Source organism: Eubalaena glacialis, chromosome 1 (genome assembly GCF_028564815.1).
Source record: "Eubalaena glacialis isolate mEubGla1 chromosome 1, mEubGla1.1.hap2.+ XY, whole genome shotgun sequence".
NCBI classification, from domain to species: Eukaryota; Metazoa; Chordata; class Mammalia; order Artiodactyla; family Balaenidae; genus Eubalaena; species Eubalaena glacialis.
Genome location: NC_083716.1, coordinates 25,482,641 through 25,498,514, shown reverse-complemented (window position 1 = coordinate 25,498,514; position 15,874 = coordinate 25,482,641). Strand labels below are relative to the sequence as shown.

Here is a 15,874-nt window from a genome sequence, read left to right as displayed (position 1 = left end):
CATAGTTAACAAGTGGCAGAATCAGAATTTGAACCCTACCAGTCTGACCCAGTAGAGCCTGCAATTTGAAATTCTATCGTATGTGTATATAAAGCACTTAGCACAGTGAATAGCATGCATCAGTTAATATTTATGTTTAGGCTATCTTTACAAAATAAGTATGTCAAGAGAATGAGAAGACAAGCCACTTGGAGAAAATGTTGGCAAAAGATATATCCGATAAAAGACCGTTATTCAAAATATATTAAGAATTCTTAAAACTCAACAATTAGAAAACCTACAGTCTGATTAAAAAGTGGCCAAAAGATTTGGACACCTCACTGAAGAAGATATTTAGATGGCCAATAAGCATATGAAAAGAAGCTCAATATCATATGTCATTAGGGAGTTGCAAATTAAAACAAGGAGATGCCACTATACACTTGTTAGAATGACAAAAATCTATACCAACAACACCAAATGTTGGCAGGGGTGTGGAGCAACAGGAACTCTCATTCATTGCTGTTGGGAATGCAAAATAGTATAGCCACTTTAGAGGACAGTTTGGCAGTATCTTGCAAAACTACACATACTCTTACCATATGATCCAGTAATTCTGCTCCTTGGTACTTACTCAGAGGGGTTGAAAACTTAATGTCCACACAAAAACCTGCACACAGATGTTTATAGCAGCCTTATTCATGATTGATAAAACTTGGAAACAACCAAGATGTCTTCAGTAGGTGAATGGATAAATAAACAAAATTGACTATTATTCAGCGCTAAAACAAAATTAGGTATCAAACCATGAGAAGACATGGAGGAATCTTAAATGCTTGTTACTAAGTGAAAGAAGCCAATCTGAAAAGGCTACATACTGTATGAAAAACAAAACTATGGAGACAGTAAAAAGATCAGTGGAGGGGTTAGGAAGAAGGGCAGGATGAATAGGCAGCGCATAGAGATTTTTAGGGCAGTGAAACTATTCTGTATGATATTATAATGGTGGATACATATTATACATTTGTCCAGACCCGTAGAGCACATACCAGGAGTTAATCCTAATGTAAACAGTGGACTTTTGGTAATAATGATGTGTCAATATAGGTTCATCAGTTGTAACAAATGTACCACTGTGGTGCAGAATGTTGATAGTGGGGGAGGGGCGGCTGTGCACTTGTAGGGAGGAGAGTACATGGGAACTCTGTGTACTTTCTGCTCAGATTTGCTGTAAGCCTAAAACTACTCTAAAAAATAAAGTTTATTAAAAAAAATAATATTTAAAAAGCAGGTATGCGTTGTAAGTGTGAACTTCTGATACTTTTGTTTTTAGGCCCAGAATAAAGAGACCAATGTTTTAGCTGCTGCAAAGGTGATTGACACCAAATCTGAAGAAGAACTTGAAGATTACATGGTTGAAATTGATATATTAGCATCTTGTGATCACCCTAATATAGTCAAGCTTCTAGATGCCTTCTATTATGAGAACAATCTTTGGGTAAGTATTTTCTGTTAATCTATAGGAATAACCAAAATGAGTTAATTGTCCTAAAGAGGTTTATAAGTTGTGTAGGCCTATTTTATGTACTACCTCTTCTTTTTAGTCACTTATGCTACTTGAATGAGAATTGAACTGCTGATGAGAGGGTCATTAACAACATAATTATCCTTAGCTTCAACAGATGTTTTGATGTGTGTTTCAGATTGTACTGTATTTCATGATTGTTTGACATTGGACTCAAATGTAGAAACTTGGTTAAGAATATTAAATTTCCTAAATAATGAAATTAGATGCCTTTCTTGTTTTTAATTAATTTTTTTTCCCAGTTGGAACTTCTTTCTTTCTTTAAAGTCTTTTTTTTTTCCAGCACTTTTAAATTTTATTTTTTCTTTTTTAATTGAAGTATAGTTGATTTACAATGTTGTGTTAGTTGGAAGTGTCTTGTTTAAATTTAAGTGTCTTGATTTAAATTTAAGCATTTACTTAAAATGTTTTAAAGTTTCTTTCGTTTTCTTTGCAATTGTTTATAATTTCTTATACTAAACTTTTGATAAATCATGTAATAAATTATAAAATGCTTACTAGAAATGTTAAATATTGGGTTTGCCAAAAAGTTCATTCACGTTTTTCCTTATGGAAACTTTTTGGCCAACCCAACATTTATCTTATATATTATCAAGCCCAACTTTAGTGCATGATGTAGTGGCCAAGTCTGTATGTAAAAATTTTATTCATTTTAAGGAAATATTAGGCATAAATATATAAGTAAAATGTTAATATTTAGTATAATAACCAGTCAGTCACTTGCTCTGCACCGATACTAATTTAATCAAGAGGACTTTTTGAATTGGAGTTTTAGTTTTTTCTCCTTGAAGGAAGAAACAAAGTGTTATGAAAGAAGAGTAGATTGTACAAGCTGTACCTGATTGGGAATCAAAAGGCCTTTATTTTTTGATTTTGGTGATGCTAGGCAGGAGCTTGAATAAGTCAATTAACCTTTATGACTTGTTTACTCATCTCTAGGATGAGTAATGATCTGTGTCTCAAATTATTTTTCATATGATATAATGAATTTCAAAACAATTTATTGGCAAGCTCCTGTAAAAAATAAAGTGTTGTTATACAGAGGAGAAAAAAGTGTGAAGCTACACAATTTGTTAAGGTATGTAATTAAAATCTATAGTTATTATTAGTGTGGTGCCTTCTAATATAGCTGTTCAGAGTTCTAGCAGAATGTTTCCAGAGATAGTAATGAAAATGAATTCCTAGACAACTTAATAAATAGATAAGATCTTTACTTGAGACTATTACAAAATAAAAAGCTGGACAACTGTGAGGGACAGTTTAGTGGGAGAGATAGACATTAATTAATCAAAGAATCATAATAAATATAAAATTAAAACTGTGATAAGGGTTAAGAAAGAAAGGTGCATGGTGGTATGTACCAGGGAGGTCTGGGAAGGCATCCATCAAGAAGTGATAATTGAGCTAGGATCTGAAGCTTTTGTATATGTTTTTTTTCCTGTTTTTTAGAAAAACTAAAAGTTTCTCTTTTCAGGGTTTATTCCTAGAAATAAAGTTAAAAAATATACTTGATCACTTACTTCACAATAGTTACCTTAAAAAGGAGAGTATAAAATCTTTCAGTGGTGATGAAATGGATATATAATACTGTCCTGAATAAAAATTCTATACCTGGTAATTTTACAGAAGCAGGGACACTAAAAATGATTAACAAAAATGCACGTATTTCCACAATGTGTTCTCTTTGTGCTTTCTTAGTTGTATATCATTAAGACTTGTAACTCTTTACAAAGAAAATCTTTATGGTTGTTAGCATACTATTGTTTCTGTAACCTAGGTTATTTTATAGCTATTTCTTTATCTTTTATGCTAAATTGAAGAAAAAATACTCAAAATCAATGTCGTGTTAGACACATGCTTTTTTATTTGCCTGCAGATCCTCATTGAATTTTGTGCAGGTGGAGCAGTGGATGCTGTGATGCTTGGTAAATGGTTTTTTGTTCTTCATGTTTATATCTTAAATTATACTTTAAAAAAGTCAAGTGATTTCAAACATTTATACATATATATTTATCTTATTGTTTAGAGACATTCAGTAAGTTAAGAAATCAGCCTAATTATTTTTATATTCTTGGATAATTGTAATAAAATTCTAAAATTAAACATTGAGTATAATATGTGAAGAAAGTTTTGTGTATAGTTTTTTAAAAATCAATTCATTGTGTATGATCTTTGACAGTGATGGTAAAGTTATATAGCCTGCTGATATGCTTTCACTGTACAAAAATGCAGATTTGTTTACTTTTTTCCTTGTAGAGCTTGAGAGACCATTAACTGAGTCCCAAATACAAGTAGTTTGTAAGCAGACTTTAGAGGCATTGAACTACTTACATGATAATAAAATCATCCACAGAGATCTAAAGGCTGGAAACATTCTTTTTACTTTAGATGGAGATATTAAGTTGGGTAAGTTTATTTCTTTATATAAAACATTTGAATTTGTGCTTTGAGATTTCCCCCGTATGTCTGTAACTTAATATTGTTTTGTTACGTGTCAAATATGTGGAACATGGAGAATTATATTCAAATATGTGAAACATGGAGAATTACTCGGTGTTAATTTTTTTTTTCCCCCATTTATTTAGGTCTTCTTTAATATCTTTCAACAGTGTTGTATAGTTTTCAGAGTACCGGTCCTTCAATTCCTGTATGCTTTTATTTATTTATTTATTTATTTTTAGCATCTTTATTGGAGTATAATTGCTTTACAATGGTGTGTTAGTTTCTGCTTTATAACAAAGTGAATCAGCTATACATAGACATATATCCCCGTATCTCCTCGGTGTTAATTTTTAAGATACTTCCTTGGAGGGAATTCCCTGGCGGTCCAGTGGTGAGGACTAGGCGCTTTCACTGCTGAGGGCCCGGGTTCAATCCCTGGTCAGGGAACTAAGATCCCATACACCATGCAGTGCAGACAAAAAAACAAAACAAAACTTCCTTGGATACATAATTATTCATTAACTCCCAGAATTCCTAAGTATAGGCACCTCATATAAAGACTCTTTAAAAAGTAAGAAAGGATGGATTTTTATTTTTAAAATGGCACACTTTTAAAAGACTGGCTAATTATTTTTCCCTTAAATTTTTGTATGTAGACTTAATACTTGTAAATATAATACATTTAGAAAATGCTATAGTATGTAAAACCACTAACTTAGTTTTATCTTCATTTCCAAAACTCATATCTAGTGGTTTTCTTTTTCCATGTTTAGTTTTATATTCTATTTTGTAGATATGGTATCTTGGCTAAACTAACAAAGTAACTAACCTTAAGTCTGAAAAAGTTGCCTAAAATAAGTGTAAGGACTAGAATTTTTAATTTTGTTTTTTACACTGAGGGAATAAATGATAATTTCATAAGGAGAAATAGATGTAGATTTTAGATGGGAAATTAATGAATTTCATATATACGCATACAAATAGAAGTAAGTATCCCCAAGATATGTATTAAAAAAAAATCTGGTGATGAAGTCTAAATTTGGGTATTTTGGAAGGATATTAAAAACAAAATATATTCAAAGGCCATGCTGATACCAGTGATCATAGTCATTTCCCTTCACTTTGTCATGACATCTAAACAGGTATAATTTGATATACTACTAAATTTTAACCTTTTTATTAAGAAATGGATATAGATACAGAAAACCACACTAACAGTTGCGTAGCTTATTGACTTGTAGCTTTGTACACAATAGTTTTGTAACCACCACCTAGATAAAGAAATAGAATGGGACTTCCCTGGTGGTCCAGTGGTAAAGAATCCGCCTTCCAATGCAGGGTACGAGGGTTCAGTCCCCCCTGGTCGGAGAACTAAGATCCCACGTGCCGCGGGGCAGCTAAGCCCAAGTGCCGCAAACTACAGAGTCCACACTCTCTGGAGCCTGAGAGTCACAACTAGAGAGAAAAACCCGCACGCCACAACTAGAGAGAAGCCTGTGAGCCTCAACAAAGAGGCCGCACGCCGCAGCGAAAGATCCCACATGCCTCAACGAAAAAAAAAGAACTAGAACTATGTCAGGCACCCTAGCAGCTGTTTCATGTGCCCGCTCTCAATCACACTGTCCCTCCCTTCTCCACAGGTAATCTATATCCTGACTTTTGTAGTAATCACTGCCTTGTGTTTCTTTATGGCTCTATCACCCAGTGTTCATGTCTAGACTTTAGAGTTCAGACTTACCCATATTTAAAACCTGCTTTTTCTTTTAAGTCTCTTTTAATTTATAGGTTGCCCCCCCACCGCCCTGCCATTCCTTTTTTCTCTTTACATTTTATCTATGGCATGCATTCTCATGGCATGCTTTCTCAAAGAAAGTTGGTTCTTTGGGGACAAAAAAATTTTAGTGTTACCATGGTTGTGACCCTCCAAAGGCCCATAGATACACACAAACAGATATACAGTATATCTGTGGCATTAAAATTTCATGGCGGGGAGGGAGGATTCAGAAAAAATGTCTAAAAAGGCTCCTAAGGAGAGAGATGAAAAAAAGGTTGAGAAACACTGATGTATAGGACCTAGGCTGTTGGACCTGTAGAGTTTCTCTCATCTTGCATTTTGCTGACTGTGTACTCCTGATGACTGTAGTAAGTTCCTCTCTGTATTTCCCTCAATTTGCAGATGAATCCAAAAGCCTCATCAGTCTCAAGTTTGACTTTTTTGGCAAGACTATAGGTGGTTTTGTGTTCTTTCATTGGGAGGCATGTAATACCGGCTTTTTGATCTTTTTTTTGATGTTAGCAGCTGTTGATGTTTAATGCCTGGATCCGTTCTTTGATTGGAGTGGCAAAATGAATTCCATCATTTTGTTTTCGTTTATTATTTTTGATAATAATTTTGGTGTAATTATTCATCAGTTATTTGATTATTTTCATTTATCATCATTATAAAATTAGGAATACTTATATAAAAAGACACTTACCTTCAACTGTTTGGTTATTCAGGAGTATAGTTCATATAGACAGGACAGAAAAAATGCTTGATTCTTTCCTTTTATTTATTTAGCTTTAAAGACAATGAATTGGTTCTCTCTCATCCTTAGTTGGTGGCCAGTATTTTTTTAAATGGCATTATTAATTCATGAATTTTATTTTATAGGTTTCAAATCTATTACAATTTTTATCCTTATTAAAGCTCACGTTGTACCATCTTGGTCAGTGGGAGCTTCTTCAAGCTGGCTTGTTAATCTTTTTGACATGACTCTACTAATCTTTGGTAGATTTCTTGCTGTCTGTTAGGTTGAGATGTTTCAGGCTCATCTTTTACATTTCCTGCCTCAGACCTGTAATTAGCCATTTCTTCAGGAAGCCCTGAAGAAGTTTTAGTAGGACATGGTATTTCAAGACCACAATCTGAGTGTTAGACATGCTTATAGTTTCTGGATTCGCCTTCATTCTAGGCCTTTCCAAAGGACAGAGCTAGGCCCTCATGAGTTCCTACATATGTCCTATTCAAGTTCAGGATAAAGCATTTTTTTTTTTTCTTCTCTTAGCCCCTTCTGTATTACATCTGTATCGCTTTTCTTCTGTCCTGAGAATCTTGCTTCTCAAGAACATTGATGATAGATTTGGAGTATTCTGTAATTACTCATTTTAACCTTCATTTCTATATTCAGCGCTCACCACCGCTCTTGTTCATGTCTCTTTGGTTATGTTGGTTGTCTGAAGTTCATTGTCTGGTAGATTTCTCTGAAAGGGCTCTCTGAGTTCTTATATAATGGTAACACTTCTACCCTTTATACTTTGAAGGTCAGTTTTGCTGGATAGAAAATCCTTGGTTCACATTTCTTTCCTTGAATATCTAAAATGTGTTCCTCTGTTTTCTTCTGTCATAAAGTGTTATTGAAAAGTCTGATGAGAATCTCATTTTCTTTCTCGTATAAGTCATGTGCTCTTTTTGCCTAGATGCCAAAGACTGTTTTTTTAAGGACTAAACTTTGACTAAACTTTTCTAAGTGTTGTTTTTTTGTTTCCCGCTCACCCCCCACCCCCCAGGAAGGTTTTCTGTAATTATAGATATGAGTATTTATTCTGTTCCCTTGCACTGACTTTCTCCTTTAGAGACTTTTATTATCTTTTTGTTGGGCTTGACAATCATCAGTATTTATAACTTTCTGTCAGGTTCTTTTTATCTTTCATTGTGGTGAAATATACTTAAAATTTACTGTCCTAACCATTTTTAAGTGTACAGTTCCGTAGCATACAGTGCATTCACATTGTCGTGCAACCAACACCACCACCCCTCTCCAGAACCTTTCCATCTTCCTCAACTGAAACTCTGTACACATTAAAATGCTTAAGTCCCCATTTCCTCCTTCCCCCAGCCCCTGGCAACCATTCTACTTTCTGTCTCTGTGAATTTGACTACTCTGCGTACCCCATATAAGTGGAATCCTGCAATACTTGTCCTTTTGTGACTGGCTTATTTTACTTAGCATAATGTCTTTAAGGTTCATCCATGGTGTAGCATGTGTTAATTTTCTTCCTTTTTAAGGCTGAATGATGTTCTGTTATATGTATACACCACATTTTATTTATCCATTCATCCATTGATGGACGCTTTGGTTGCTTCCACCTTTTGGCTTTTGTGAATAATGCTGCTATGAACATGGGTGTACGATATCCATTTGAGTCCCTGCTTTCAGTTCTTTTGCGTATATACCCAGAAGTGGAATTGCTGGATCATATGGTAATTCTCTGTTTAATTTTTTGAGGAACCACCATGCCATTGTCCACAGTGGTTGCACCAATTTACGTTTCCACAGCAATGCACAAGAGTTCCAATTTCTCCACCTCCTTGCCAGCATTTGTTATTTTCTGTATTTTTGATGATAACTATCCTAATGGGTGTGAAGTGGTAATGGGTATGAATTTGTTGTGTTTATTTGCTTTTGCATTCCTCCTACTTTAGCCTTTGTTTCTAAAATTGTTTTTTATTTCTAATTTTCCCTTGAGTTCTGTCACCTCATTTATGAGTTTTAAAATTCTGACTTCTGTTACTCTTTTATGTCATCATTTTTTAGTCTTGTAGCTCGTTTTGAAATATAATTTTGATCTTTTTTAGTGCATGTTTTTCTGTAAGTGTACTAAAATCTTATTTGAATACAGGAATATACTTTTGTGTAAAATAATGCATGCCATTAAAAATAAGTATATTTTTGAAGATTTAGGAATGCCAAAATAGTTTTGAGTTGGTTGACATTTAAAATAGTTGCACTTTGTTTCATTAATTCATAAATACAGAGAACCTTCCAATTCTGTGACATCGTATTAAGTGTACACAGATGCATATAGAACCATACTATCCTCAAGAACCATATATACATTACAATAATCAAATTTTTATGATCTTGTCAGATCACATTGTTACAAATGGAAATAAGTATGTAAAATGCTATTTTAACAGACCAGCATATATATGCCATATCATTATAAGTAGAACTGTAAAGCACATAATGACCTTAGTTTTCCCCTTTGCACAGAAATGAAGATGGCTTCTTGTCCCTCCTTAGTTTACCTCCTGCTCATAAGAGTGCTTCGAGAGGTACGAATGTTGACAGTGGACCTTTGTGGTTTAGGCCTGTTTCTCGACCTCCTTTCCCAGTCATGTTCTGAGGGGAAAAAAGTTAAAAAGAATAGACCATTAGTAGGTTCTAGGAACACACTGGAATACGTACTGAACTGACTCTACCTGAGTAGAAAACCTCTTCTGGCAGGAATTTCATATTGTGATCTCAATCCCGTCCTGCGGAAACATGGCAAGTTATAAGTTGAGGAAGTAGGGGGGTAATAGGGATGGAGAGTCCTGAATACATCTATTTATGTTGTATTTTCTGCAGATATATCTTCCAAGTATAGTATGTTCTATTGGCAAATTCATTTATTAATTTAATTATAAAACATTAATGACATATCTAGTATAACAAAAGACTTCATACACCATATTAAGAAGCTTAAACATCATTCTACAGGCAGTAGGTAGCTGCCAAGATGTTTTAAGCAGGAGAACTACATGGTCAAAAAAAGAAAAGAAAGAATTATATAACAGACATAAATAATTAGAATATAGGGCAGGATTTCATGAGTTTTAAGAGTTCTACTGCCAGAGTATCACGAAGGTTAAAATTACACATATGATTAATAACAGTAGCTGACATTTATTGTGTGTATATTCTGTGCCAGGCCTTGGGGCATGAGTACTAAATACGGGATTTTTGGTATTTATTCAGTTTTGAGAATCGTGGCATGTCAAATGAAACTTTAAAAGTTAAATATATATGGCATGAGGTAATTTATGCAGCAGTAGCAATTTTATGTTGCTATTAATGATTGAGCTGTAAGCTGAAAAGCAGTTAACAACTGATAAAGCTATAATGTTGCTGTGCCCTATAATTTAAATTAGAAAGCATCGTTCCTAATTTTTTTCTTTGTGATATAATTTTATGAGGAAGTTAGCAAGACATATGCTGTCATAAAGGCTGCTTTGGTATAATTTCTGTTTTTCACACTATAGAAAAAATGTCCCTTAATTTAATTGTAACATATAGCACTAGTTGGCATTTATTTTGGTGAAGTGGATAGACTGATCTATTTTAAAGTTACTATTTTTTTTTTTCAATTCTGGAGAATTTGTGATCTGAAGATGTGTAAGGATGGTGGTATCAAGTGTATTAATGATGGAATCTTTTCTTTGGCAGTTTCTTTTTGGGGGGGTGGGGGTATGGTAGAAAGAGGGTGGTCAAAATTAGGATGATAGAGAGTTATTTCTCTTTCTATTTTGCTTACCCTTTAATAACAGTGGCCTTATTAAAGACTTGATATGCTTTTCCCTTATGTTGAATAGTATAGCGTTCTTTGCTTAAAAACTATCATTAATACTTTTGTATGATTATTTCAAGCGGATTTTGGAGTATCAGCTAAAAATACAAGGACAATTCAAAGGAGGGATTCCTTTATCGGCACACCCTATTGGTATGTATTCAGTTTTTATGGATTTGCAGCGTTAGTTATGTCAACAGTTATAATTACTCATTAATTTTGTCCACATAATCAGTTATACTGTCTATCTTTCATGTGGTTTGTGATCACTGCTCTTAAGTTAAACATCTTAATTTTCAGTTCTCTGTCTTCATAGGATGGCTCCTGAGGTAGTCATGTGTGAAACATCTAAGGACAGACCCTATGACTACAAAGCTGATGTTTGGTCCCTGGGTATCACTTTAATAGAAATGGCTGAGATAGAACCACCTCATCATGAATTAAATCCAATGCGAGTGCTGCTAAAAATAGCAAAATCTGAGCCCCCTGCATTAGCACAGCCATCAAAATGGTAAAGTATTCATAAACAATATTTTTTAAGAAGCAAAACTTGATGCTTTATTCTTCCAGCTTTCCAAGGGTATTTAAATTTATGTACATGGTACAAAGATTGTATGAAGTAGAAAACTGATTTTTGGTGTATTTTCAAGACTTAAGGACCATATAAATTCCTGTAACTAACTTTCCCCATAAATTAAAAAATACCAGTGATTTGAGTTCTACATGAAAGAGATATTTTCTGTACTATGAGAAAGTGAGGCATATATGTGATTGATCTGTATTTGTGGAGTTTAATATAATGGAAGAATTTTTGTGATTTTTAGCATACTTATGGATATATGGCTGTATCTTAATGACTTAAACTATGAACCTATTTACATACATGTAACTTGTATTTATAGATAAATGACTTATGAAATATTAATATTCTCATAACTAGTTTTCTTATGTTGAATTAATACTATTACATACATAATGGAACTTAACCATAATTTCTTAGAGTTTTGATTTTAATAAGAAAAATGGAATGTCATTATTAAAATTTTATTTTGAAGGTCTTCAAATTTTAAGGACTTTCTAAAGAAATGCTTGGAAAAGAATGTGGATTCCAGGTGGACTACATCTCAGCTACTGCAGGTAAGATAAGAGTAGTATGACAATGGCAAACCACATAATTGTTGTAACATCTCTTTAAGAAGAATACAGTTTCACATTCCTTCAGTGTGCCCTCTTTCCACTTGAGTTTCCCTGTGCACACTCACTCAAGATTCATTGTAGTTGTTAACATTTGCTTTACAAACATTTGCTGCTGTTACTAAAGGGCATTTATTTAGCTTTTAAATTTCTCGTATGCTTTTTTGATTAAGTTTAATTGTGTTTTTTTCATTTTGTTTAGTTATTTCCACTTTGTCAGTTACTTACACTTTGTCTCTCCAGTTAGTAGAAAACAAGCACCTTGGTGGCACAGGGGCCGTGAGCTAATTAATTTTTTTTTAATGTCCCTTACAGTGAGGGTAAATGTTCAGTAAATATTACTAACTTTTAAAAAATGGTGTTAAAGTGATTGGATAATTTTGTTTTATAGCAGGACTTGTTTGTAATATTTGAAATAAAATTTTGTCAAATAATAGTATAGGTAGAGAAATAGAGTGACAAGTCTTGAGGCAGTTACTGTTAGGTTGAGTACAACTCCTCCATTAGAGTTTTTTAGATTGATCTATTTATCTGGGGGGAGAAGCGGGAAAAATTGCCTTTCTCTGTACAACAAGTATATCCTTGGAACACACCTTTTCGTATTATTTCACTACCCCCCCCATTTGAAGGCCTTAATCTGTGACAAACACCAAGTGCTGAGTGTACAGAGGTGAATAAAATATCTTCTTACTCTTAAGAATATTAGAACTATGTCAAAAAACAGATGTTTATAGACACTTTTTATTAATTTTTATTGGAGTATAGTTCTTTACAATGTTGTATTAGTTTCTGCTGTACAACAAGTGAATCAGTTATACGTATACATATATCCACTCTTTTTTAGATTTCCTTCCCATTTAGGTCACCACAGATCATTGAGTAGAGTTCCCGTGCTAAACAGTAGGTTCTCATTAGTTATATATTTTATGCATAGTAGTGTATATATGTCAATCCCAGTCTCCCAATTCGTCCTACCCCCCCTTCTCCCCCTCGGTAACCATAAGTTTGTTCTCTACATCTGTGACTTTGTTCATCTGTACCATTTTTCTAGATTCCACATATAAGTGATATTATACGATATTTGTTTTTCTGACTTACTTCACTCTGTATGACAATCTCTAGGTCCATCCATGTCTCTGCAAATGGCACTATTTCATTCCTTTTTATGGCTGAGTAATATTCCATTGTATATATGTACCACATCTTCTTTATCCATTCCTCTGTCAATGGACACTTAGGTTGCTTCCATGTCCTGGCTATTGTAAATAGTGCTGCAGTGAATATCGGGGAGAATGCATCCTTTCAAATTACGGTTTTCTCCAGATACGTGCCTAGGAGTGGGATTGCTGGGTCATATGGTAGCTCAATTTTTAGTTTTTTAAGGAAACTGCATACTGTTCTCCCTAGTGGCTGTACCAATTTACAGTCCCACCAACAGTGTAGGAGGTAGATACTTTTAACAGAACTTTAAAGCTTTTTGTAATTCTTTTATTAAGGCTTTATACATATTGTTACTTTCTAACAATTAAACATATTGTAAACATATTGTTACTTTCTAAAACTAGTAATGTACTTGAAACTTGCTTTAAATTTTAATTTAGATTTTAGGTTATGAAATTTTCAGACATACAGAAAAGTACATATACCTACTACCCAGATGTAATATGTTATCATTTTTGATGTATTTCTTTCAGATTCTTAAAAAAAGGTACAGATACAGTTGCAGGCAGCCCCTACTCCTGCTCAATTCCCTCCCCCTCCTTCTTTTCCCAGATGTAATATCATCTGAAGTTGTTTGTATTTTTCCTACTTATATGTTTATATTTTTACCACATAACAATGTGTTTTATATATTTGAAATTTACTTCACAAGCATTTCAGTTGTTACTGAGTATGCTCTTTTTAATGATCAAACAGCATCCCTTTGTGACTGTTGATTCCAACAAACCAATTCGAGAATTGATTGCAGAGGCAAAGGCTGAAGTAACAGAAGAAGTTGAAGATGGCAAAGAGGAGGATGATGATGAGGAAACAGAAAATTCTCTGGTCAGTATTTAGAAAGGAAATTTCATTTAGGTAATTTTTAGAGTTGAGTTTTGAGGTATGATTGCAGCTGTATCTAAGAATTAATTGATGGGTAGCATTACAAAAGCCTTTAATTTTAGAGGTGAAGATTTATTAAGTTTGCTCCTTGTTTTCAAGTTTGCTCCTTGCTACCCATTTTTGTCATATTTATTATGTGAAGATTTGTCAATTCTTTAAGTTATTTTTATAATTTCATCAAATTTTACTGAATAAAGATATTAAGTCATTATATATATGAATTAAATCATTTTTATATATGAAACGTTGTTTTGGTTACCATCTTGAAATTATGTTTTAACACTAAAACTGTATAAAATCTTTTTTAGCCAATACCTGCAAGTAAGCGTGCCTCCTCTGACCTTAGTATTGCCAGCTCTGAAGAAGATAAGCTTTCACAAAATGCTTGTATTTTGGAATCTGTCTCAGAGAAAACAGAACGTAATACTTCTGAAGATAAATTTAACAGTAAAATTCTTACTGAAAAACCCGCCACTGATGAACCTGAAAATACTGTGGTAGGCATTAATGAACATGTTAATGATACTCATTTAGAAGCTATGGCTGAACTTCATAATAGAGCAACAATAATCGAGGAAAATGGGAGAGAGGAGAAGAGACCCAAGCTTGAAAATCTAGCTGACACAGAAGACCATGAAACAGTGGACATTAATTCAGTCAATGAAGGAAAAGAAAATGACATAATGATAACTTCAGAAACAAATATTGAACAGAATCTGAAACCTGAGGAAGAAGGGGATCGAGAAAAGCAACAGATATTTGAAAATAAGTTTATAAAATCTGAAGAAATTGAAGACACTACTATTCAGACAATGGATTTAGTTTCTCAAGAGACTGGAGAAAAAGAGTCAGATATTCAGGCAATTGAAAGTGAAGTTGAGTTTACAAAGGAAGACACCCTCGAGAAATTGGGAAGAGATGACAAAACTGAAAAAGATATGATCAGTGATACAAGCAAAGTGATAGGAACAAATGAGGCAGAAGATGTTGCTCAGAAGGCAACTGAAAACAGTGCTGAGGTTGCTCAGAGTAATGATGGGAAAGAAGTGGGTGAAGTAGGCCAGAAGTTAGTGATCAAGTCCACAGAGGGTCCTGAGGCTGGTGGTACTGAGGAAGTTTCTATTAAAGAAATAGTTGAAACTAATGAGATAGATCAAAAATCTGTAGAAGGTAAAGGTGAGGAACAATTAATCAGCAGTTCAGAGAACATAGTGGAGACCAATGAGGAGCTCGGGACAAATGAAGTTGAGATTACTGAATCAAGTAGCACTGAAGGAATGGAGATCAGAAGGGTGGTGACTGATAGTGACCAAAAGGCTTTAGGAAGTGAAACGCGGGATGCTCATGAAGCCACTGCTCAGATGGACACAGAACAGAAAGATACTCCATGCGAAGTGCCAATTAAAACAGAACCTCAAGTTCCTGCCACTTCACAGCCCGGTGAACCTCAGCCTGTTCTAATACCCAGTATTAATATCAACCCTGAAGATGCAGAAAATAAAGGAGAAATAGGTGCTTTATCAAAAACTGAAACCATGTTACCAGAATCTGAGAATCAAAAGGAAAATGATACTGATTCAGGCACTGGTTCCACTGCTGATAATAGCAGCATTGACTTGAATTTATCCATCTCTAGCTTCCTAAGTAAAACTAAAGACAGTGGATCAATATCTTTACAAGTAAGTGTACACGGGTCCTTGTTTGGGTTTTTCTTTGTTATTTTGGCAGTTGAGAGTTTGTGTGAAACTGACGTCTTGAAAACAAAACAACACTAAATCAGTGTAGTATTAACCCTATAAAATTCTTAAGGCCTATGAGGGCAATCAATTAAAAAAAACACTAAAGAGATTCTGGATGTAATCTTTAAATTTTTTGGTAGTACCTACCTATTTTTGCCAACTTGATATAATAGTATAATACAGTTGCTTACTGGAATTTGGGTTTTCATATTGTACATACCTAGGTATAATTGTAGCAAGAATCAGCAGTATATGAAAGAATTGAGGACTTGAAAGAATGATCTCTTTTTAAGAATGTTTAGGGTGTAAACAGCCCTTGTTACCACTGGCACGTGCGGTGACCACTCTTACCTCCTCAGTCATAGCAGTCACTACTGCCGTGAGAATCATTGTGGGAACAAAGCCAAACACTAAACCTCGAACACTTGGAGCTGTTAAGCATAATTCTCCAATCTGAGTT

At 34.0% G+C, this 15,874-nt stretch overlaps 1 protein-coding gene across 2 annotated transcripts in view; it reads left to right on the top strand.

Annotated features, from left to right (window-relative positions):
• The window catches only part of SLK (STE20 like kinase), a 55,725-nt gene that overhangs the window by 15,981 nt on the left and 23,870 nt on the right, over positions 1-15,874 (top strand). For both annotated transcript variants that reach the window (XM_061198107.1, XM_061198037.1), the window contains exons 2-9: positions 1,313-1,477; positions 3,441-3,489; positions 3,821-3,970; positions 10,459-10,531; positions 10,695-10,889; positions 11,434-11,515; positions 13,490-13,618; positions 13,984-15,354. In XM_061198107.1, coding sequence (XP_061054090.1) covers positions 1,313-1,477; positions 3,441-3,489; positions 3,821-3,970; positions 10,459-10,531; positions 10,695-10,889; positions 11,434-11,515; positions 13,490-13,618; positions 13,984-15,354 — 2,214 coding nt within the window. The remainder of the gene's footprint in view (positions 1-1,312; positions 1,478-3,440; positions 3,490-3,820; positions 3,971-10,458; positions 10,532-10,694; positions 10,890-11,433; positions 11,516-13,489; positions 13,619-13,983; positions 15,355-15,874) is intronic.